Raw genomic sequence first — 23746 nt, forward strand, 5'->3', positions numbered from 1 at the left:
TCTAGTTTGGAATTCTCAAACCTGTCAGAAGTGTAAAAAGTTGGGTGTTCCTCGGAGTGAGTGAGGTGGGCTGCTTACAATTTGCACCTCCTGAAATATGTTTTCAGGAGGTGCAGGAGTTATCCCTGACCCCTCTCAACTACATACTACTCAACTACTGCAAACAACATACATACATACATACACACATACATACATACACATTAAGATGGATGGATGGATGGATGGATGGATGGATGGATGGATGGATGGATGGATGGATGGATGGATGGATGGATGGATGGATGGATGGATGGATGGATGGATGGATGGATGGATGGATGGATGGATGGATGGATGGATGGATGGATGGATGGATGGATGGATAGATAGATAGATAGATAGATAGATAGATAGATAGATAGATAGATAGATAGATAGATAGATAGATAGATAGATAGATAGATAGATAGATAGATAGATAGACAGACAGACAGACAGACAGACAGACAGACAGACAGACAGACAGACAGACAGACAGACAGATAGATAGATAGATAGATAGATAGATAGATAGATAGATGGGTATTTGAAATTTGGCAGTGTACACTAACTTGAAATAGAAAAATTGGAAATACTGTCAAGCCTCGAAATTAATCATAAACAGTGGCCCTTAAAATAAACAATGGATATAAAAAAATATAAAATACACCAACAATATAAACAAGAAACAATAAATAAAATATACAACAAACCTAAAAATTAATTAGAACATCGAAAACATGTCATAACAATTTTGAAATGGTGACACGTGGTGTTCCCGAGCACCACCCTTGCTAATAAATGGATCGATTGGAGATGCGCGACTGAACGTATTAATCAGCCGAGTTGTTGAGTTGCTGGAAATGGCGCCGTTAAACACAGCTGCATAATCAGCGCTGGAGGTAAAGGTCACAGTGGAGGGTAGAGGAGGGGCGCGGCTATTCATTACACTAAATCAATGGAGGCCTGTCTTGATTGCGCGGCTCCTGGAGCGGATGGGCACTTTTCAAACTTTGAGGAGCGCTAATAGCGGGATCAAAACAACAGCGCTCCCCGTGACATTCCGATTTTTTTTTCTCTCGCTTGTATTTGACGCCAGAGCAGTGTCGCTTGCCAGTGACACCATATTATGTAGATAAAAACAGGAGTGTGGTGGAGTGTTGGGAAATGAAAATTGTTCAATTTATATATACTGTATATAATATATGAATGGACATAAAAATATAACAAATGGATAAATAGACCACCACAGTACATAGACGCATAGTGGTGATGAATAGTTTGGATCTTTTCAGAGATTCGGCTCTTTACGAGTGACTCTGTAAAAAAACATTTGTTCAGTTTTGATTGATTCACTTGTGTAACGAGAGTTACAGAAGAGTCGGTTCGGCTCTGAGTCGTGGACATAATTCTCGAGTGTAAATCACTAGCATTCAATATGAATTCACAAATTGACTGTCAAGTCTCAGTGAATGCCTCTCTGTGATGCAGTTACCAAGTCCCGAACTAAACAAACAACTCTTGCCCCAGACTCCTGACTCATTTGAAAGATGTGTTCCATTCAAAGGAATCATTTTCCATCACTAGGCTCCAGAGCATGTATAGACATATATGTGTAGGTGTGCAGCCGAATCTGAATACGGTATTCGGCAAAGCACAAATAGTGGGCTTTTACAAACATTTTTGTTTTTGTGCAAATATTCAAAAGATTTTCTGTGTTCGGGAAGGAAAAAATAAAAGAACTGTGAGCACCAGGGCCTGCTCTAGACTTTTTGGAGCCCGAGGTGAGATCTGTAGAAGGTGCCCCCCCCCCCCTTAGGCCCCACAGTGGACACACGCCACAAAATTCCTTCGAGGTTGCGGGAGTCTCGGTCGGTCATGGTCTGGTCCACAGGTGTTGCAGCGACCTGTTGCTACCTCACCTCAATCTAACCCCCTTGACACAACACTAGTCGGGGGGGTCTGGCGGAGATATGTAGTTTCAGAGACCTTTATCCCTGCATTCTGGTGATTTTTATGCAAGTAAATCACAAGATGACAAGCCAATAAAATTCATTAAAAAAAAAAAAATCTAGCTAACAAGAACTTTGTGTTTTTTACTTTTTTTTACCTTGTTTGTTATCCATTTTTAATTTTGACGACACATACCAAACTTTCCATTGTTTTTTTGTGTGTATTTTAGTATTGTAACGTGTGTGTGTGTGTGTGTGTGTGTGTGTGTGTGTGTGTGTGTGTGTGTGTGTGTCGAGGGAGGGTTCCAGGGGGGCTGGGGGGGTCCAGTTGATCGGTGGTTGTGTTGTGTTATTTGCATCAGCCAGTCCAGAAAAGTGGGTCATTGGCCGAGGTGATAAGAGGGCGGGTTCTGGGTCGTTCTGTGCAGGGAGGGTGCGGACGGAGAAGAGTGAGGGAGGAGAATGTGAAGATGTTCAGTTGTTGCTGGTTGTAGTGTAAAGAAACGTCAAGATAAAAAAAAAAAAGTTCTGTCAAGGGGTCACCGCCAAACGAGATTTGTCGTTGTATCAGCCCCATTGTCAAGCAGCACGTCAGGAAGACACCTGGTAGCCTGCTGCCAATACAGTTCGCCCCTGGTTGAGATCAGAGCAGAGCCGCCGGGCACACAATAACTGGGCAAAACCCAAAAACATCGAGGGGAGCCCAACATTTCTCTATTTTGTATTTGAAAAATATATTGAAATTTTCTTCCATAATTGTATTTTCTTTCATTTTCATTTTGTCTTCTTGGCTTCACGCCCCCCATGAATGATTGCTGATGTATGAGAGTGGAGGATGTCTCGCAGCAAGATTGCTGTCTCTCCACTACACAATCCACCATCCTGATCTGAGGCGGAACAGGATAGTGTTGGGTCCTAGTCCCTTAGTTGGCTTTAAAATTTCATGCAAGTAGAACCTAATGAAAACAAATAGATCTATAATAAAAACGCAGGATAACCGGCACACAAACCGGCATGGCGCTGTCTGGAGGAGAAAAAAAAAACTCCACCAATTCTCTGAGTTAGGTTTACGTTTTTTCATTTTCTATACAAGTAAGAAACTAAGGAAACAAAATAAAGCTCATTTGCATATAGAGCGAGGTTATTGGAGACGCATGTGGAGACGCATTCTAATGCCAGGTGTGAACGGACGTACTTATATGGAACGCCAAATGGCTCATTAATGGCCTTGTTTTTTTCGCTGCACCAGGTGTGTTTTCATAAAAAAAAACGGCAAATTGTTGCAATGCTCCGTTTAATAAGTGCCATATGGCGAGTGATGTTGAACTGTATACACCTGCCGCCATCAGCCCCTTATCAAACACAGGCAGGCGTCTTTTCATTATATTTTCATGATATGTCCTGGCCCCAAAAAAGGCGCTGCCTACCGGCCTCTACGGAGCCTCGGCTAGTACAATTTGTCCAAATGATGTTTTTTTTTCAGAGTAGAGGCAACTATGCGTGGATTTAAGAGAACGACATAACGTGCGTGCGTGTGTGTGCTGTAGACTCATTGAAGTGGATCGGGAGAGCCCACGGCGTAAGTACAGAAAAAAAAACACAACATGAAGCCCATCGCAGAGCCCTCAACCCTCAACCTTTTGCTTCTATGAGCTCTGAGGCGGTTACCAACATTTTTACAACTTTTGCAAAATGTGTGTGTGTGTGTGTTTATCAGTGGTGAGGCAACAACGCAGCAATAAAAGTGAAAAACAATGACAGTAGCCCTGTCACAATTCTAAGTATAATTTGGTTGACTAGTAATTGTCCTAGAAATTCTTGGGATTAACGCTATAACAGTGTAAACCAAATAAAAGTGTAGTTATAAAAACCACACACCTTACGAAGAGGAAAAGCAGATAACACTCAACAAATAAATAAATAAAGAACATTACTGTTGAAAGGCTTTAAATTTACCGCACGTGGTCCATATACAATATATATTATATAATATCATATATAATTCTATATAGGCTATACAGTATAAATAAATTATATAGATAAATCATTGATCGCTGAAACAGGACCCTTGAGCAACGTAACGTTTGGTCAACAGGCGCAACGACTTCTGGATTAATGATGGACAATCAAAATCACAAGACAATAGCCTACATTCTACAGGTTATAATAAATTGGGATTGGGTATAGGATTAGCGCAAAATATGTCACAAACAGGAAGACAAAGCAAGAATTAAACTGACCATAAAAAGCACAAAACATTAAAGATAGGTGATAAGGGGAGGCGTTTGGGAGGGAGGAGATTATTTTAGGCTCTCCTGATCCACTTCAATGAGTCTTCAACACACACACACACACACGCACACGCACCCGCGCACACACACACACACACACACACAAGCGTAATATCGTTCTCTCAAATCCACACATGGCGGTTGCCTCTATCCTGAAAAAACTCTCACAAATTGTACTACCCCAGGATCCGTCGAGGTCAGTAGGCGATGCCTTTTTGGGGGGGTCACACCTGGTGGCGGCATAAAAACAAGGCTATAAATGAACTGTTTGGCGTTCCATATACTCAGAGATGTCCACTCGTGATTGGATCACCCACGACGTATGTTAATGGGAAGTGTAAACGGTGCCAGAGTCTCCGCTGATAACCACGCCCCACACTCTCCTGTCTGAGCGTGCTCAGACTCCGGGCGAGGGCAGGCCCCCCTTGAGCACGACAGACACTGTCTGCGGCGGCGAGGACGGAGAAAAGTTACGAGTTACAACTTTTTTAAATGTGTCATTTCTGTATAAGGCAGAATTTGTTCTGGCTGAATATTTTTGTAATGCACAAAAGATGGTATGCTGAAAAGTTGGTAGCAATTCACTATTCATTATGTTTAAAACATAACAACTTGTTCTTGAAATTTGATCGAACCGTGAGGTCCTGCCCAGCACCTAACCCTTTATTATATGTAATAGGTCCAATGCATCTTTCAGTCTTTGAATTAGTGTGGTATTTGTAGTTGTTCGGTATAGTATACACCCAATAAATAATCGCAGACTTTTGCATCTCTCTTAGTGGACATGCTTAGCATGCTGCGTAGCTGCATGGCATGTTTAAGTAGAGATCCACACAGAATGAAAAAAAAAAGTATTCAACGGGGTCACACAAAAAATAAGCCTTTTAATTGTCCCATTACCATGCATGACAATGACTGCACTTGAAGCCCGGTGCACACAGGGTCATTTTGGTTGTTTTCCATCTTAATCCCTGGAAGTGAGAGGCCTAACTCTGAAGTCCATATATCTTTATTGACAATGGCGCAGGATTAATTAGCCGCGCAATTAAAGGGGAAACTCCAGCGTGAAACAGGATTTACCGCATTTAGCCGTGCGTGAGGTAGAGTGGAGGTTACTCTGCCAATTTTTCACCTTTTTAAAATATCAGGGACGGGACAGGTTGTTATTAAGATGCGCAGTCCGTCTTACCCTGGATTTGTTTTGGAAAGAACACACACACACACACACACACACAGACACACACACACACACACACACACACACACACACTCCCTCTCTCTCCAATTAGAGGTGTGAACACCAGTGGAGTACAGCGAATTTGCTCGAAAATTGAAAACTGTCAAACTGCACTACTCCTCTCCTTCTAATTCTGCCTTTACTCCCTATACAAATGTAAATGACCTGAATCTCTGTGAACCCATCGTCTCTGTTTCAGTGTATACATTATTGAATCCTCCTTAAAAGTTAAAACCCTACCGCAGTGTTTCCAAATGTTTTTCCAAGGGAATAATCCAGCAGCACACCACTATCCTGTCAACCACTAAAAACGCCACTAACTTGTACAACTATTAGCAGGCCCATATAATAGTTAGCGATCAGTGAAAACGATTCATTCATAGTGAACAAATCTTTCGAATGACTCAGGATGATTTGAGAGTCACTCCGGCAAAAGAGTAGGCGAGCGACTCGCACATTGAAAATAATTACTGAGGACTAACTTAGAGTAAAAGGTCAAGGTTTTTGGTGTGTCTGAGTTAGTTTTTGCATTCCACTTAAATATATATTTTTGACAGAATTAAATGATTCTTGAAAGAATTCCATTTACAACTCTGACTCTCGTTCGTCTCATCCATGGGTTACACCAACTGAACCAGCCAAGGGCGAGTCAGGTGACTCTTTACCGAGTGACTCGTCAAGAACCGAATCTCAAAAAGGAGTCGAACTGTACGTCACAAATTTTACTCCTTAATTTCAGTGTGAAACTCGAGCTTGTTCCAATGAACACAGAGCTGCTATTCTGGCTAGAACCAAGCAATTTGATTAATAATTGCAGCTTTGCAATTTGGATCTTGCAACACAAGAGTTAGTTTCCACTATTCATGTATTTGACTATTATGTGCGGTCCTCCCTGTCCTCCCTCAACCCCCACCCCAAGGTTCAAGATTCTAATAAACACGAAGGGTGAGGCCCACAGCCCGTGCCTTAACGTTTCCTCACCTCGCACTTGTTTACACCGCACTCCATCTCACGTTGTAACCCCCGTTGTTTTCGGAAAATGACATTGCCAATCATTTCCCTCTTCAACATAAGGCGTACAGATGGAGCAACCAGGTCCCCCCGCGTGCAAAACTGCTGATTTGAGGGGAACGTCATGCTTAATTAATAGCAAGCCATAAATAAATAAATAAATAAACGGCAGCGCCTTCCATGTGCCAGACTGATATACCCCACCATCCCTTCCCCCGTTTCGCCTTCCAGGGCTGATCGCCTCACCCTTCAAGCCTCCCCCGACCCGCTCAAACACAGGATTTGTTTGTGATCTTCTTCTACCGAGTGGCATCTTCCGTTTAAATTTTTTTATATGCAACATCGTCTTCATTGTCACCATGGTGCGAATACTTTCATTCGTAACCTATCCATTCCGTGGATAGGTTCCACGCTGATGAACTGGCCCACGTGCATCGTTGCAAGCAGACACGCCACTCGCTATGTATTCCACCTATCAGGAAAAGCAATTGTCCCAATGCTGGGTAGCGCTAGATGCTACGATAGTCCTTTCTAGAAATAGGGCACAGGGTTTTTATTTCCCTCTCATAAACATGCAGATTGATTAGGGTCATTTTCTGCTAGCCTGCCTTCATTCACCTTAAGCCTCTCCCTCCCATTAGTGATGAAAACCTAGATTTATTGCCACGTCTGTCACTTTCCAGACCATAATTCACCAACCTGCTTGGCCCGGGCCGGCCGCCTTTATGTAAATGAGCTTGGAGGAAATAAGGCATATTAAAGGCATGTGTCTCTGCGTCCCCCCAGGAGCGGGTGCAGGTCGCCAACGGGGCATTGTCAATCAGCCGGCTCACGCTGGCCGACGTAGGGATGTACCAGTGTGTGGCCGGGAACAAGCACGGGGAGGTGTACTCAAACGCAGAGCTCCGGGTCATAGGTAAGGTATTCCTATTCAGCGTGTGTGTGTGTGTGTGTGTGTGCGTGTGTGTGTGCATGCATTCTATCACTTCCTCGCCCGAGCAACATGTGTCATTTGTGTTGCCTGCTATAAAAAGGCTGTGCCATATTTGTTTTTTGTTCCAACTCCGAGAGGCCCCTCCCTCTCCTATCCAAACTGGTCTCTAATTGAAAAGCCTTAATTATAAGATGGATGCTGCTGGGGGGAAAATGGCGTAACACTCTTTGTTGTTTGTTTTCAATCTTCCGGATGGTCTCTCCGTTCAAGCTGGAGCTCAACCATGTTAGCTTCAACACTATTTGAAGCAGAATACCAAACTCGTACTTGGAAATAATCACGTTAAGAGGATGAGGGTTTGAGGGCAGGACGAAGCAGAAACGTGGCATTTCCCGTTTCCCTTTTTACTCTTCTTTTCTTTTTTACAGCAGGCTAAATTATTTCCTGTTAATTTAGTGAGAGGGCAGCATTAGATTGTTCTTCCGCCAATTATTCCGGAGCCGAGTGTCTGGCCCCGCTAATAATCAGAGGAAGCGCTCTCCTAAATTGCTCGAAACGACAGCTTTAAGGTGCAATTCTCGTTCACTATATAATATTAAATACAGAATAGGGCTGCCAAAGCTAACGTGACAAAATCTTTCTTTAGGATTCAATTTGAGTTCATTTTTAAAATTGCGATTAATTGATCTTATCCCACGCGATTAATTGTGATTAATTGATTCGAAACATGCAATCCAATACCATGCGATAAATCGCGATCGATTATTTTAATCATTCAGTCGCTCAATTCCGAAGTCCTGATGAAGATCGGTGTATCTTAAGGTGCTTCCTTGAATGCGTGGCTTTTGTTCTGTTTTCTATCGAATGAAGAAAGCAAACACCTGTGGATGAGATGCTTTTGAAGGAACAAAGAAAAAGGGAAAATATGCCACATGAGAGCGCTGTGCGGATTTTTACAAAACCTTTCGTCTTCCTTAACATGCGGATCTCGTCCCATCTCAGCCGTCGCCCCAGATTTCTCCCTCCACCAAGTGAAAAGCCAGACGCTGGTGAGGGAAGGGGGGGACGCGCTGGTGGAGTGCCGGCCCCGGATGTCTCCGTGGGGCGTGATCTCCTGGAGGAAGGGCAGCGAGCCACTCCGAGAGAGCAGCAGGTAAGGAGTCTCTGTCTTTCCCTTTTTAAAACAATAAAACAAAAATTCACTGTGATGAATTTGATTTATTTTTCTTGTCACTGAGAAAATTGTTATTTTGCGCCAAGTACATTTTCATATACAAGTCATTTTTGGAGGTGGGGATTGGTGTATTTCTTCAGTGCAGACAAATAGTACAATAAAAACAACAAAAATAACGAAATACAAATGGTCAAATATATAAAAATAGCTAAAAATACAGAACAGAAATTGCTAAATATGTAATACAGAATACTGTATATAAAGTGTGATTCTATGCACTGGATAAATTGGTATAGGTAGAAGTTACTAATACGCAATTACTCAATTATAACAACGTGTTACATCTCTTGCGAGAGCTTGGACTCTCTCAAGAGAAACATAATTCGCGGAGAGTCGTTCAAGGAGGGGGAAAGCAAAATGTTGCCGTTCCTTAGTACAAGGAACGAGAGGAATCCAAAATGGATTTTTCTTTCGACGGACCTTTCTTTTCAGATCCATTCAGATCTAAATTATACCGGATATGACTCAGATCCTGACCCCCCCCCCCAACATTGGTAATTGGGTCTGTTCTCACAGGAAAAAATAGATCGGGGTACCGGTTGTATTTTTCGTTTTTTTAATGGTTGTTTCCATTCGGGATGGACTTCAGATGAATTTCCAAGGTCCAATAGGAAAAAAAGGTTCAATAGGTCCAATCTTTACGACTCAAGAAGAACTTCACTTCACAGTACACTTACAGTACATGGAGCCTATATGGAAACACTGTGGCCGCATTGACGCCTTGCTGTGTCCTGCCTGCAACTAGACAGAGAAGAAGGTAGTAATGGTGGTGGTGCTTAATTGCCACATTTCAATTCGGTGACACCGCGATGAAGAACCTCCAGAGGGTGGAAGAATCACTCCTGATCCTCGTTCGTCCTCCAACCCTTTGGCTTTGACGACGGCTGAAAGCCAAACAGCCGGGGGGTTGGCGGGAGGAGCTCAGAGCGCTAATGAAGTACTTTTAACCTCGGCATGAAGGGATGAATGGGGTGGGGGCACAGACCTCTTGGTCAAGCACCAATATGTGTCCAAACGTTACCCAGGAACACACGATCTTGGCGATCTCCTTCTAAGTGTTAAGGCGTGATGACACTTGTGTGTGTGTGTGTGTGTGGGTGTGTGTCCATGCGTATATTTGCACAAGGTTTTGGCCCAGTCCGGACACCGCTTGCGGAGAGCCGCCAAACAATCCCTGGTTGCGGACAAGGGGTCACCCATTAGGTGTCACCGCCGAAGCATGACTCTGTGTGCACGGTGTCTGGCCGGGAGCTTTGCATATGCACAAAGCGCTGTTGTCACCTGACAAACAAAGTGACGGTGGTTTGGAAGAGGCCGCTATTTGCATAGTGGTTTCGCTTCACCCAGCGCCCTTCATCGACCTTCCATCACAAGACTCCCCGTCCCGCCACACCGCACCTGGATCTGAGTTTTGCAGTTTTTTGAAATTCACCCTTTCGATTGATTTTATTATTCCGGCGTTTACCCACGCGGAGTGATGAATGAAGTATCAGCGGTTGCTCTCTCTGAGGTCCTCCTTCACACCCTCCACCCCCTCCCCGAAAATAATGCAAAAATTGCCTAAGTGCTCCTCTGTCCCTGATGACCTGGTTGCCGCCACAAAGAGAAATGGATAGATGGTGATGCGAGTCGCTCCGGCAAAAGAGTCCAAGGCAACAGTGGTCTAGGCATTTGACCTAATTCATATTGAATGGGACAGATTTACACTTTGCATTCCACCATAATAAATCATTTTGACAGAATTAAAAGATTCTGATTAAATGAGAGAGCCAAACTGGCTCTTCTGACTCTCGTTCATCATTCACAGGAAGCCCTCCCTCACTCACCGTGCATTCAAACCAACTGAATCAAACAAATGAAGAGTCGGAAAACTGAACAAGTCTTTACTCTTTACCGAATGACATCTCAAGCACCGAATCTCAAAATAGAGTCGAACCTGCCTAACCGATGAATTAGTACAGCCTTGCAATTTTGATCTTGCAACACAGAGCTAGTTTCCAATATGTGTTTTGAAGCATTTCCAAGGTGCACCTGGCGAGCTCTCACACAACAGCATGCAGCGGTCGAAAATCACTGTTCTAGAGGCAGCGCGGCTCACAAAGAGTTAAAAAGCGTACCCATCACACCTGGCTTGCCTTCTCTCCCTCACTCAATTCACTCGATTAATCACGATAATCCCGAATTTGTAGTTGGAATTCTATCAATGCCGTCGACTGGCATCCCGGCGGAGTCCTGGTCCCGCTCTCCCTTTGAAGTTTGAGAAGCAAATTTGAATTTGCTCTTGCTTTTTAAACCCACTGAATTATACTCGCCCACAACCCGCCTCTGACCACCTGTCTGCCCCTCTGGCAGATGTACCACCGGTAATTAGAGGCAAAAGAAACAAAAAAATCTCAAGACCTGGAGGAGATGGTGTCCCACACCCAGCTGTGTAGTGTTACTCCAAACCCTTCCTCAGAATGGTCCAGCTGTTTCCTGCAACTTGCACTACACTTATGATATACTAATAACCCTATCAGTTGGCGATCCTTTGCTTTGTTTTTTTCCCTCTAATACGGCAAAAAAGGCAATGCAAAGTATTTCTCCTCTGCAAGGACGTCTGGAAAATATTCCATCTCGTGACTTTACCTGCAGGACTTCAAATTGATCCTATATATGAGATAGTAAATTTCATTTACGGCGCTCGATTCACTTATCTAATGCAGAGAGGAGTGCATGAGCGTGTGACTTCTCTTCGTCTATTTATTTGTTTATACCTGTAAAGAAGAAACGGGGGCGGTCGCAAACTCCCTTTTTCCCTTTTTAATTTTCTTAGTGGAAGATGGATTGCCCTAATTGCGTTAGCACTCCGCAGTGGTTTTTTCCGCGAGGGGAGGGGGTCGGGAACATAGCGATGTCACTGGCTGGGTAATCCATCTTCATAGCGACGCGGCGGACACTCTCTTTTTCCCCCCGCTAGTGGACCAGCGGGTGGAGGAGGATGTTGGAGGACTGACAGAGGGATGGAAGGGACGGGGGGGGGGGTCTTATCTACCCCAGACAACCCTGCCGGGGACGCCGTTTCGATGACATCAGCTGGAACAAAGCAGCTGAGAGCGCAGAGCCCCCATCCTGCTGATGGCCGTCTAAGTGGGGCTGCGTCAGCCTCAGCCCCCTTTCCACCTCCACCGCCCACCACCACCCCCACCCACCCGAGACAAAAAAAAAAAAACAGCCATGCCATCTCAATATGTCACCGCAAGGAAGGAAATGAAGTTTGTCAGCAACGACTTAAATGCACGCACGCAAAACATTTCTCTCCCACCAGTCGACTGTCCCCTTTTACCAGCGACCCCTGAATGTGCTGACACCCCCCTCCACCTCCACCCAACACACACACACACACACACGCACGCACTCACAGACACACACACACACACACACACACACACACACACACACACACACACACACACACACACACGCGCGCACACACACACACACACACACACACACACACACACAATGGCTGTAGTGATAGGTCAGTGCTGATTCAGTAATTACTTGGGATTTTGGGTCAAACTCATAACAGAGTACTCAGTATTTAATTCAGGTGCTTAAGTACTTTTCAAGTATTTACTTAAGTACATTCAGTTTTGGCGACATTGAACTTATACTCTACTACATTTCAAAGCAAGTATCAAGGTTTTTTTTATCTACTACTGTATGTTTCTAACACAGTCACCTTATATTAGTGAAAAAAAACTAAAACCTGGATTCATATCTATAAATATCAAAACAAATCATGTAGGATACATAAATAAAAAGCCATAGGATTTCCAAAGGAATTCTTTCCAAAGAAAATCTGATTGTAAAAAATTGATATGTACTTCATACATATACTGTATACGTCACATTACCTTAGCTAAACAAAATCTGGATTTATACTTATAAATATCAAACTCAAGCCAAAGCAAAAAAAATAGGATCTATCAAACTGCAAATTTAGGATTTCTCATCAATGATTCATTTGGTCCATATCCTTGTAAATGACATTTTTGTGAATTATAATCAGGATATTAGGGCTGCACAATATTGGAAAAAACTGAAATTGCAAAAAAAAAATGCAACTGCAATATATATTGCATTATAAAATAAATTCAGGGATTTTCACCATCTCATTTGATCATTCTATAATGACTGGGGTGATTTTGTAGGGGAGTGCATCGGCATAGAATAAAAATAGTATCTTTATTCTTGGCACATTTAGGCTATAATCAGTAAACTGTCAGGAAGACAGGAAAGTTTATTTTTCACTTCATTTATAAAAATAAATATAACTCTTTCTTATAAGGAATGATCAACAAAAACAATTACAAACCAAAACTATTTCAATAAATAATGGAGGATTATTCGTAAAAACATTTAATACAATTTAGTGAAGCTAAGCCAAACTTTTGAGCGTTGGCTGCAGTCAGCGGATGTAAACAGAAGTGTGTGTGCGCACCTGATACCGTTTCTATCGCTATGTCGGAAATCAGCGGCAGATCTGCTTTACGGCAATTTGACTTAAAGCTGATCTGCCTCTGCGACAATCATGGGGGAACTCACTTCGGGAAATGACTCATTGGATTGATTATTACAACATTTGCCCCTCTGCTACCGTGCTGCGACAACATAAGGTGCGAGCGAGTCAGGAGCATGACTGAAATATGCGAAAGTTAGGAACCGATGAGCAGATTTGAAATGCACGTGTCTTATCGAATCCATGATTCTTGAAAATTTGTTCCAACTGGTTCTTGATACCCTCCCAACCCTACCAAGAACCCTTAAATCTGAGTCAATTATGTTATATCAGACAGACTTCTCTTGTCTATTAGTCATGGAAAATGAGAACTGTGCGAGTTTTCCTTTTGCGTTCGAATTAATTTGCATTGATGACGATGCTGAAGCGATATATCGTGCATCCCTACAGGAAATGCATGAGAACTCATCATCATAATAAAGTGGTCACTTCATGTCATATTATGGACTCTGTTATATCAGTTATACTCTGTTATGCTTTACCACACTAGAGTTTTCGTTATCCGGTAATTTCCGGTTTTTGACCGGAATATCTGTTGAAATCGGACATATTTAAATCTCCGATTATAAGGTCAGGTGAAAATAATTCCCTTTAAGCGCAATTAGAATTAGTGCTGGGTCATAAAATGATAACGATAATTATCTCAATATTTTTCCCCACGGTGTCTAAATAAAATAGGCTCGATCATTTCGATAAAGTCTTGCGCAGTTTTGTTAATTTCTAGAAGCATTAGGGCAGTGGCAAAGTGGGAAAGCCAATCAATTTGGACGATCTCAAGCTGACCTTTCATTTCTAAGAAATTCGGTTTGTCGATATAGAAAGAAGCCCCGCCCACTCCCCCGTGGTTAGGTTGCATTTGTAAACACACAGGAATGAGCAACTCGGAGAAGGAGAAATATTATACTGTATTTTATATGATATATGATGATATCTGATATTTTGGGTACAGTGCCGATGAAGACGGGCAGCACCACGACTTTATGAAGTGAAATGTTAATTAAAGCTGCACTTGTTACTTCTTGTTCACTTCCTCTGTACAATACGACTGGCCAATATGTAATTTTTTGTTTGTTTAGAAATAGTCTTTTTTCTGTTTTATTATTATATTATTTTACTTTATTCTGTTTTAGAATATGTAGGCCTAAAGCTGAAGTAAATTATTTGTGTTTTCTTGTTGCCCCAACTACTTTTAAAATGTATTTTTAAAATAGTTTCATGCACCTGAGACAATTAACAGGACGTATTTTGAATAATAATGTATGTATAAGCAAAAGTAGCCTACTTTTCAAAAAAATATGAAACTACATGCCTTTCATATTTTATTGAAACTATGCCTATCAATTGTTTTTAAGCTCAATAAACACATAATATAATAATACAGTATTTGACAGGAATTTCTCCCATTTGTCTGGGACATTTAACTCTTCCAGGACACGTGGACCGACACTAATTTTTTTTAATGGAAACCCTGTACTATACTTTACTTTACTTTAATTTTAAATAAATCTCACAGCAAGTATTTGCTCTTGCTCTCTCTTACTACCGTGACGTTTTGAATCTGAAGACTTGAATGATGCCTGGTTTTCATTTCCATATCCCATCTTGGTGAGACTCAGTCGGGGTGTGAACTTGTAACATCCTGGCTGCAACACTTAGGATGTTACTGTTAGTGAGGGGTGTAATGCTGAATTTAGTTTCAGGATGTTGCAATGAAAACAAAACGACAAGGAAACTACTGTTATACTACAACCTGCCATTGGTTCCAGTTTTATTACTTGGGGTCAAAATGAAGGTTGTACTTATAAGGTACACTATATAAACGATAGACTTTTGCCGGGTAAGGTGTGGCAGTTAGGTAACCTACTTAACCTAAGTGCTTCCGTGGGTACTTAGATTAGGTAGGTTTTCATTGCCATAATGTTATTTCTGAAAGTAGAAAAATAAATCTGCAACAAGAGCGGTACATTGAATCCCACTGTTACAAAATTCAAGTCAAATTTGCCACCATGGGCCTCCAGCTGTGGGCATCAATGAACTAGAACCCATTAGCAATAGGCTTAAAATACTTTTCTCTAGTGTGCTTGGTTGGTCATTTGGTTTTGTATGCCCATTTCCCTGTACAATTGTGATTTAAACTGAAATAACAAGAGGTGTTTCATTTTTTCAAACCTGTTTCAGTGAAAATACAGTTAATCTCTGCCTGAGTCAACAGGGATTGGCATCGGTTGTCACCAGGCTTTGGGCAGAGTCGCCCGACGAGCGGAGCATCTCTGACGTTCAGAATTGAAAAGCCTGCATAGGCAAATCTGCTCTGGGAACAATGCAGACGACACCCCCACCCCTCCCAACCTCCTAATATTTCCTTTTTCACCAAAACAAAATAAGTAAGAGATCATTATCATTATCACATTATCACCCCTTCGAGGGTGATCTGATATCACTCTGAAGGGGGTTATTTTGTGATAATGACCGGGTGGCTGGACATTATTCTTCTTCTTATACGGCTATTTACTAAATAAAAGAATATCGACGGAATTTGAGATGGAATATTGATTTGAAATGACTAGTATACCTAGTTTAAAAGTCCACCTCAAAGAGGCTAACTATAAAACTATGTCGCAAACTATTCAAGCTGCAAAAAACTTTGCCCCACATGCAAAATGTGAAATTGGACATATCCACATTTATACCTTGAAGTCTTCCATTGTAATTTCTATTCAGCGTCACAAGAAGGTGCCACTAGCTAGTGTGCATTAGCAAGAGCATGTAGACATAGTGATGGAGTGGTTGCCTGTAGCAATGGTCATTTTTAACGGACTGTGCTCATTATCCAGAAATAACTGATCGCTGATTACTTCTATTGGCCAATCAGAATGGACGATTTGCCATGTGTCATGAGAGCCATGTCATGAGACCAATTATCTCTCCGTATCTTTACAGTATCCAGTATCCAGAACTCAGTATCTATTCAGCTTCACCATAGCTAAAAGGCTGACCTTTTGTTCGTAGTGCAGGACCTCCATCTCAAGTCCTTATGTCAACCATTATCCTGCTACGTATCTGGCAGACATACAGTGGATGATTTCATCTGGCATCTGAATGAAGTGGAGCTGGCTAAAGGGGTCAAACCGTCGACTCTTGATGCGGGTTCACAGATATCTCTCATGTGGCAGGTCTGAGGGCAGCACACGGCTTTCAAGGGCTTATATCTGACTCTGCTTTTCCCACTGCATTCCTGGTGGACATTACTGAACTTGTTCTGACTTAATGTAACTATCTGCACAACACAGGCTTCTTGATTCAAAAAAAAAAGAGTTACAGCTAGAGGTTGTGCCTGGAACACCCAATGACCATTCCACAACAAGCCCCACCTTTTTTTTTTTAAGTCTGTGCGAGGTACAGGCCTACATCAGTGACCTTTTCCCATTCAAGCCTGGTCTCCTCAGCTGAGCTTCGTAATAACCTGACTCGTACGATTAATCTGAATACTGAAACAAGCGAGTAAAATATCTGCATATCACTCCACAGAGAGCCTTAAAGACCAAAGAGGTAAAAATAAAATTTCAGTAACACTTTTCTTAAATAGCTGTGCATGAGGCATTATAAGTTCAAGCTTGTATTTATTATAAAAGCAAGGGGGGTATATCAGCATTATATCTGTACTATAAAATATATCCCTACTTTATAAAATATTATGAGTACAGTATTAATGTGTCATGAGGTTCTTTCTTATAGCTACTACAATTCCCAGTAGGATGCTTTTGTCATTAGGCATTCCAAGCCCTCAAAGCCAAACTAGAAGAAAAACCAAATGTTATAACTTCAATTCCCACATGGCTTTCATGCACTGAATTTTAAAATGCTCCTTGTTACCCATAAAGATGATATACAGTATATGCTCTATATGGGTAATGAGGCCTGCTGGCCGTTCCTCTCAGAAAAAGGGATGACTGCTCTGTGTAACAATGTCTGCATGAATTTCAGAGCTCCCCAAGCTGATGAATGTTACAAATGCTCACTTTTTCATTGTTCAGCTTTGCTTTGTTGTACATTTTAACCTGTGTTAAGTGCCCTTTGTTGCTATTTCATCGGTTAGTACCGCCTTTTAAGTCGCAACCAATGTGCATTATCACATTCTGCTAATTCTAGACTCATAAGGGTCTTTCAGGATCCACCTCGCTTAAGCTCCCTACAGGTGAATCTCAACCTCAATCTCCGCCTGATGAGCCCGACGAGACCGAAAACGTTTGTGAGATCATATTCCCTGGCAGTATGGGCTGCAAGGGTTGTTGTCTCAATACGCCGTCTCCTCAGCATGTTGTAATGTAATCAAAACTGACAGCTTTTGTCTCAGTGGCTCAAAGAGGATTTTACAGAAGAGCGGTCATCAAAACATATGGATCGTCAGCTTACGTGTCTCCGTCAGCTTTGGTATACTAACAACACCAAACAGAGGAGAGTGCAGCGAAGCGACTTGACTCGTACCGCCAGTAGTTATGCACTGTAAAGCATCAGACCTTAATTTATGTGCCTTTTAGGAACTCACAAGGTCTCAGACTGGAGTTTGGTATTGAAGTAAAGTATACAGTATTTATTGACCATGCACTGTAAAACCTAGAGGACAAAAGGAATCCAACTCCAATCTTCTGTTTATTAGGGGGCAAATGTTTGTGAAATTCAGGCCTACACCTCTTACTGCATCCTATAACCTCCTGGTGTGGAAAAGCATGGCAGCCTGTTTGGCCAAGTTGAAGTTGCTGAAAGTCGTTTCACTTCAGAGCTACCACGGCTTGTGTAAAAGTTTCATCTGAATATCTGGAGTCTTTGAGAGGCAGCAAATGCAGCCGTCTGACGGTCTGCATTTGCATAAAGTTGGACATCTACTTTATGCTAATTAAGAGCGGCTGAAAAGAGTGCGCCGCCTCTCGACACTCAGCACAGGCACTTGCCGGGATGCACCTTACGTCCACCTGCGTAGACAATGAATGGTTAGCGTAAAAAAGGTGGATCTGGTGAAAACATTCCCATCAGTAGCCATTTATTCATTTCAACTGATCCTGTAGCTTTTCACATTGCGGTGACCTCCTCTCCAGATTAACACCCCCCTTTAGGAATCGTGACAAGTTCTTTGCCAAAATGTCTCACATTAAGGCTGGCATTGACTTTCCTATTCTATTTCAGAGGATCTGAATCTGTTAATTAAACCCTAGTTGGTGCACTGTAGCACTTACAAGAAATACAATATATACAGAATATATACAATGTGCTCTATGCAGATAAATTACAAAAATAAAGCCTATGACAGGGCATCCAGGCCTTCATCTTATTTTTACAAAATAAAAATAATAAAATAATAACCCTGGATCTACTCATCTGTCATTCCTATCATGCATTCCCTCAAAAATAATATAACGGTGATCAAAAACACAAGAAGGGAGCTCCGCTGCAGCTCTGCTTCGCTCCCCCTCATATTTCGTATACATTTTAAATCAAACTTCTGTCTGGGTGCCATGCCATGCAAACACATGTATCGCGAAAAGTCACACTTGTGGTGGTAGCCAACGGAGCACTTGCCCCACAGAGAGATCTGCTACGCAGCAGTAGGAAATGGAGTAAATTAAATACATCTACAATAAAACACAATGTTTTTATTTGCTTCGTTTGGGAGCGGAGCTACGCACCGGAACAGTGCTGCAGCTCTGATCAGTTTTTGAGGCAGGCTTTTATTTCTTTGTGTAGAGAACTGGTTTTATTTGAGGAAATACTGTACGTCAATGTTGATGTACAGTATCACCGAGACTGAGAAAAGCAGTCTGCAGAAGACTGTATCATTGGCATTTGTCATCTTATTTTGATGAGGAGGCAAAATGGTATTCTGTAATTCTCGTACTGTTCAATTTTTTGTGCGAGTTCCATGCACACTGATTTTTCTCTTGGGAATCTACTCAGTATTTGCAGCTATCATTTAGACTCACAAAATAAGTGTCCTGTGAATCAATTTTCACTTAAAGTACTGCATCATTCTTGAAATAACTTTGATATTTATGTAATAATCGCGAGCGTAATTGCTACATATTCCCTTTAGTTTTCTTCCTTCCTTCCTTTCTTTCTTTTTCTTTTCGCCACCTATGCAAAACAATGACCATAGCCCTGGATGGTGTAGGATTGTCAATTGCTTATTTCTTGGTTTTCCTTATTCTGCATTCTGAAAGGTATGTTTTATAGTGTCAATTCTATCTCAGACGCTTAAGCGAGCTGCCCTGAGGCTTCAAAAAGAGAGACAGCCGTTAAACTATCGGGATTGACCCCAATGTAGCCCCGGTCGGTTCTGACCCGCGGATACAGGATCTCTTCTGCTTATGTCCCTTCTGCCGGTGGGAGATGGGGGTAGCAGAGCAAATAAGCATGGCGGTCACGTAAAATGAAGAGATGTCTCGCAGAGCGATCCCCATTTACGGGCCCATCTGCTCGGCCAGACGCACTCCAGGAAGAATCAGTGTTGGGAGGGAAAAGGCCAAAACCGCAGAAGAGGCGTGGCAATCTGACTCTGTATTCATTTATGTGTCGTGTCTTTTCACCATTGCTGTTGTGTTGCGGCGTTCCATTTCAAGGAGGCTTTAATCAGGATCTCATCAGACCCGAGCACGGCTTAATTCTTTGAAGTCGCGGAATCAAAGTATGCAATCGAAGTATGCAAAAACAGGTGTATTAATAAGCGAGCCATTAAAAATGAATCAGTCTAAAATAGTCAGCCAGTTGGTGCAGTTGTTGTGGTTCCCCTCGCACGTGCAGGTTTGCATGTTGTTAGCGCTTATGAAAGAAAAAACCTGAAATACACTGTTTATCATGTTTAAATGTCACTTCACATTTTTCCTCATCAATTCTCTAATTTGCTCATTTGCCTCTAATTGAACATCTGCTTGTGAAGTGGAGTGCCGCCTCTCGGTGGAGGTTCTGGACCCTGCATACTGAGCGCCTATGTGCCCAGAAGGACTTATTTCACTACCTTGCCTCCGAGTGGTGGTTTACTACTTAATGAGGCTTTTGTGGCCGGATGTGTCGGTGCCTTTCTTTCATTTTATTTTTTGTCACGCCCGATGCGTCTCTCCAGAGCAGTCGCCAGAGGCTTAGAAAGTTGGCCTGAAGGACCGTTGACTCCCGTCCTATTCTACCAGGAATCAGGAGAGCGGGAGGGCCCCAGCGATGGTGCTTGGATGTCCAATCCTACGTGCCATCAGATAAAAGCCGCCGGCGCGCTTTTGGTTGTTTTATCGGAGGCGGGAGTCGGACAGTACTCGTTCAGGTGTTTTCGCAAAAGCACGAGACGGACACAGTTGGAGAGACGGTGGAAATAGAAACAGACGGAGAGAATCCCCTCTATGGTTACTTTCCATCCAACTTCCATTCAGATGGGAATGCTTCTGGAATGGTGATAACTGTTGACTGTGTTACGATCCACACTGAATATGCATTGCAAGCCAACACCTTTTTTTCCCAAGACATGATTAGGAGCATTAACTGAGTTTGATTTTGTGTTTAGTACATCAATTTACCCTCCGGGCTTTGTGATTATGCACTGCCTGCATTCCAACGCATGCTTCACAGATGAAGCAACAAATTAGAAGTTTCTGGACACCCGGACTGTGTAGTCTATTTCCTTACATAGCATTTCGTTTTAGTTTTACTTGAATTTTGCAAAGGCCAATTAAATTATTGTAAAAACAACCGGACGGCTCTAATTAAATTGTTATAGCGGTTGTAGCTTATAGCGCTGTCTGGTGAATTGAATTCCTTGCTGCTGGCCATTTTTCCACATATCAAGAAAGTAACATATAGAAGGTATGAAACAAAGTTAAGTTAATAAAGTCAAGGCTAAAGTTAGCTCCTCATTGGCCCATTTAGGAGAAAATCTTAAAATTAATGGACATGTCAGTCCCAGTTGTAGGACTCCTACTATTTTGATCTAAGAGTAATTCATCCACGCTTGTGCTCAGCCTCCCCTGAACAAATCCCCAAAAAAATTGTGATAGTGACATTAAATCTGATCTGCAACAGTATATACTGTATAGCAAGGTGCAAGTATATGCAGTATTTATATGCTTAATTATTATTTATGTTGCATGTATGTAACCCTAAACACAGTGGGTAGTAGTGAATACAATTTTTGCTTAGTGTAGTTGAACATAAATAAGCCTAATATTGGATTACCTTGAGCAGATGTTTGGCATATTCTACAATCTCAAGAATAACAATACCAATAATAACATCATTATACAGCTTTTTTCTTAGCTTTCCAACTGATCCCAACTCCAAATTTGCCTTTAGAAATGGTCTTATTTTTGGGCTTAGAAGTGAAAGACTGGTCAACCAACCATGAACCAATCACTCTGGGAGTGGTTATTGCGGTCAACCTCTGCCCTTTTCTACGTTTAAAATGTCCCATGTGCCCAGGAAGTTTTATCGCTAATCGGGGGAACTCGGTAAGATAAAATGCTTTGTGAATAGGGCCCCGGATTATTTATTTATTATTATTTTTGAAAATGTGTTTTTACGAAACATGTTTTCCGGCCCAGAATATTGGCTTGACAGGCTTAAACCAAATAAAACCCATGGCGGGGGCCAAAAGTGAGTCTGGAGATGCTTGCCGAGATTAGGTCAGAACCCTCTTTACCCGCCCGCATCTCGTGTACCGCTCACCGGGATTATTTTTATCTGGGAGACTGCGGCCGATATCATTTTTCAAAGTGAGAATCCGCCAGCGCAGCATGTGTAATCCGTCTTTGTCCCTCTGACAATTTCCTTTTGGAGAGCGTGTGTGTGCGCTCTTTATTCCGGGAGGGATACCTCGGCGCACTCGCAGGAAGAGATGAATATCTCCGGGAGGGAAATAAAACGGGGGAGCAATTTGTGATTAAAGGAACGCTCTGCAAGTACACAGGCACAATGCCCCCGTAGCCCGTAAACCCCCCCTGCCCTCCTCCTCCTCCTCCTCCTCCTCCTCCTCCACGGCCAATTCAATTACCAAAAGGGCGTCATCTGTGAACGACAGGAGTCGGGGCTCAGATAATGGACTCCTTGAGATATTTGCAAACTAGACCATATCTGGACAACGTCACTTGCCTTTTGATTTGATATATATATATATAATTACATGGAAATTGCCATGATTATTATTGGGAGTAATACTTAAAAAGAGAAAAACCAGATGTGTAGAACAATAGAATTATAGAATCATGACATCATAAATGGAGGAAGCCTCCAGCACTTACTATAATTGGTAAAATACTGGTCTTTAAGTATCCATGTTAAATGTCTGTATTTGCAGTGTTCTGGAACGAGCTGCGAGCTTCATCGAACATACAGTATACAGTTATGGCTAGCTGGGTTAGTGTATGTGGCTAACGTTAGTGGCAGCTAAAGATATCTTATTTTGCCGGTTCCACCAATTATATCAGCGGCTTGGCAAAAAAAAAATATGGATCACTTTTCAGACACCAATTTCCAAAATTCATCGAACCTTTATATTGTTTATAACAGACTTTGGCATTACGCAGATAATGTACAGCTTGAGATAGATATTTATATGGAATTTACTTAAAATGAGAACATTTAGAAGAGCGAGTGGACATATAAAATATTAGAATAGTAGAATTATGACATCATAGGTGGAGGAAGTCTCCAGCACTTACTGTAATTGGTACAATACTGTCCATGTTAAGTGTCTGTATTTGCAGTGCTCTGGAACGAGCTGCCGAGCTTGTCAGTTTATTCGTTCTGGTCAAAGTTATGCATAATTCATTAATCGGGACAGGAGGTTAACTGCATTGGTAATTACTTAATGCAGAAATGTTGTAAAATGTTACCTGAGCAATTTATTTAGATTATAGAAGCATTCAACTCATATTGGGTTGAGTCATCGCTATAGCGCTAAATTAGAGTATGTGGCTAATGTTAGCCGTAGCTAAAGGTCGATTTTTCTTTCTCCAGCTCCTTCTCATCAATTATCAGGTCAAGGGCTTGGCAAAAAAACCTTCTTCCCTTTTCAAACACCAATTTCCAAAATTCATTATGCATTTATACTGTTTTGGACAAGAGCTGTGTATCTTTCACATACCTTCAATTTCCAGCATTTTAAATGATCTTTATCCCTTTCATTTTAATCCGACTACTTCATTACGATAGCGGAACCCAATACGAGATCTTCATTCAATTAGATATCTTTATAGTTCATAATCCTGGGGGTAGTTTTCTTTTGGACTGTGTGGAGCCATGAGAGATCCCTGATAAGATATTAAACAGTCTTTCCATGCTCTGGTGACACTCTGTTTTTCCTCCCTTATTGTTTTAGCGGGACCAGATACCACCCAAATAATGTTAGTCCCTTCTGAGTGCTGTGAACACGGTAGTTTAGTCCTCCTTTTAAAGAGGCAAGTCTCGCAGAGCAGAGATAGAATATGATATCTCTGTTATGTCTAATATGTCGGACGCATCATGACAGTACG

General features: G+C 42.0%; 1 protein-coding gene across 1 annotated transcript in view; it reads left to right on the plus strand.

The window, feature by feature from the left end:
* cntn4 (contactin 4) overlaps positions 1-23746 on the plus strand; it is a gene marked incomplete at its 3' end in the record, with an annotated part of 137279 nt that overhangs the window by 81561 nt on the left and 31972 nt on the right. The window contains exons 9-10 of the mRNA XM_080001588.1: positions 7299-7428; positions 8449-8599. Of these exons, the coding sequence (XP_079857714.1) occupies positions 7299-7428; positions 8449-8599 (281 nt within the window). The remainder of the gene's footprint in view (positions 1-7298; positions 7429-8448; positions 8600-23746) is intronic.

The sequence above is a fragment of the Zeus faber genome (genome assembly GCF_960531495.2).
Source record: "Zeus faber genome assembly, chromosome: 5".
Classification (NCBI taxonomy): domain Eukaryota; kingdom Metazoa; phylum Chordata; class Actinopteri; order Zeiformes; family Zeidae; genus Zeus; species Zeus faber.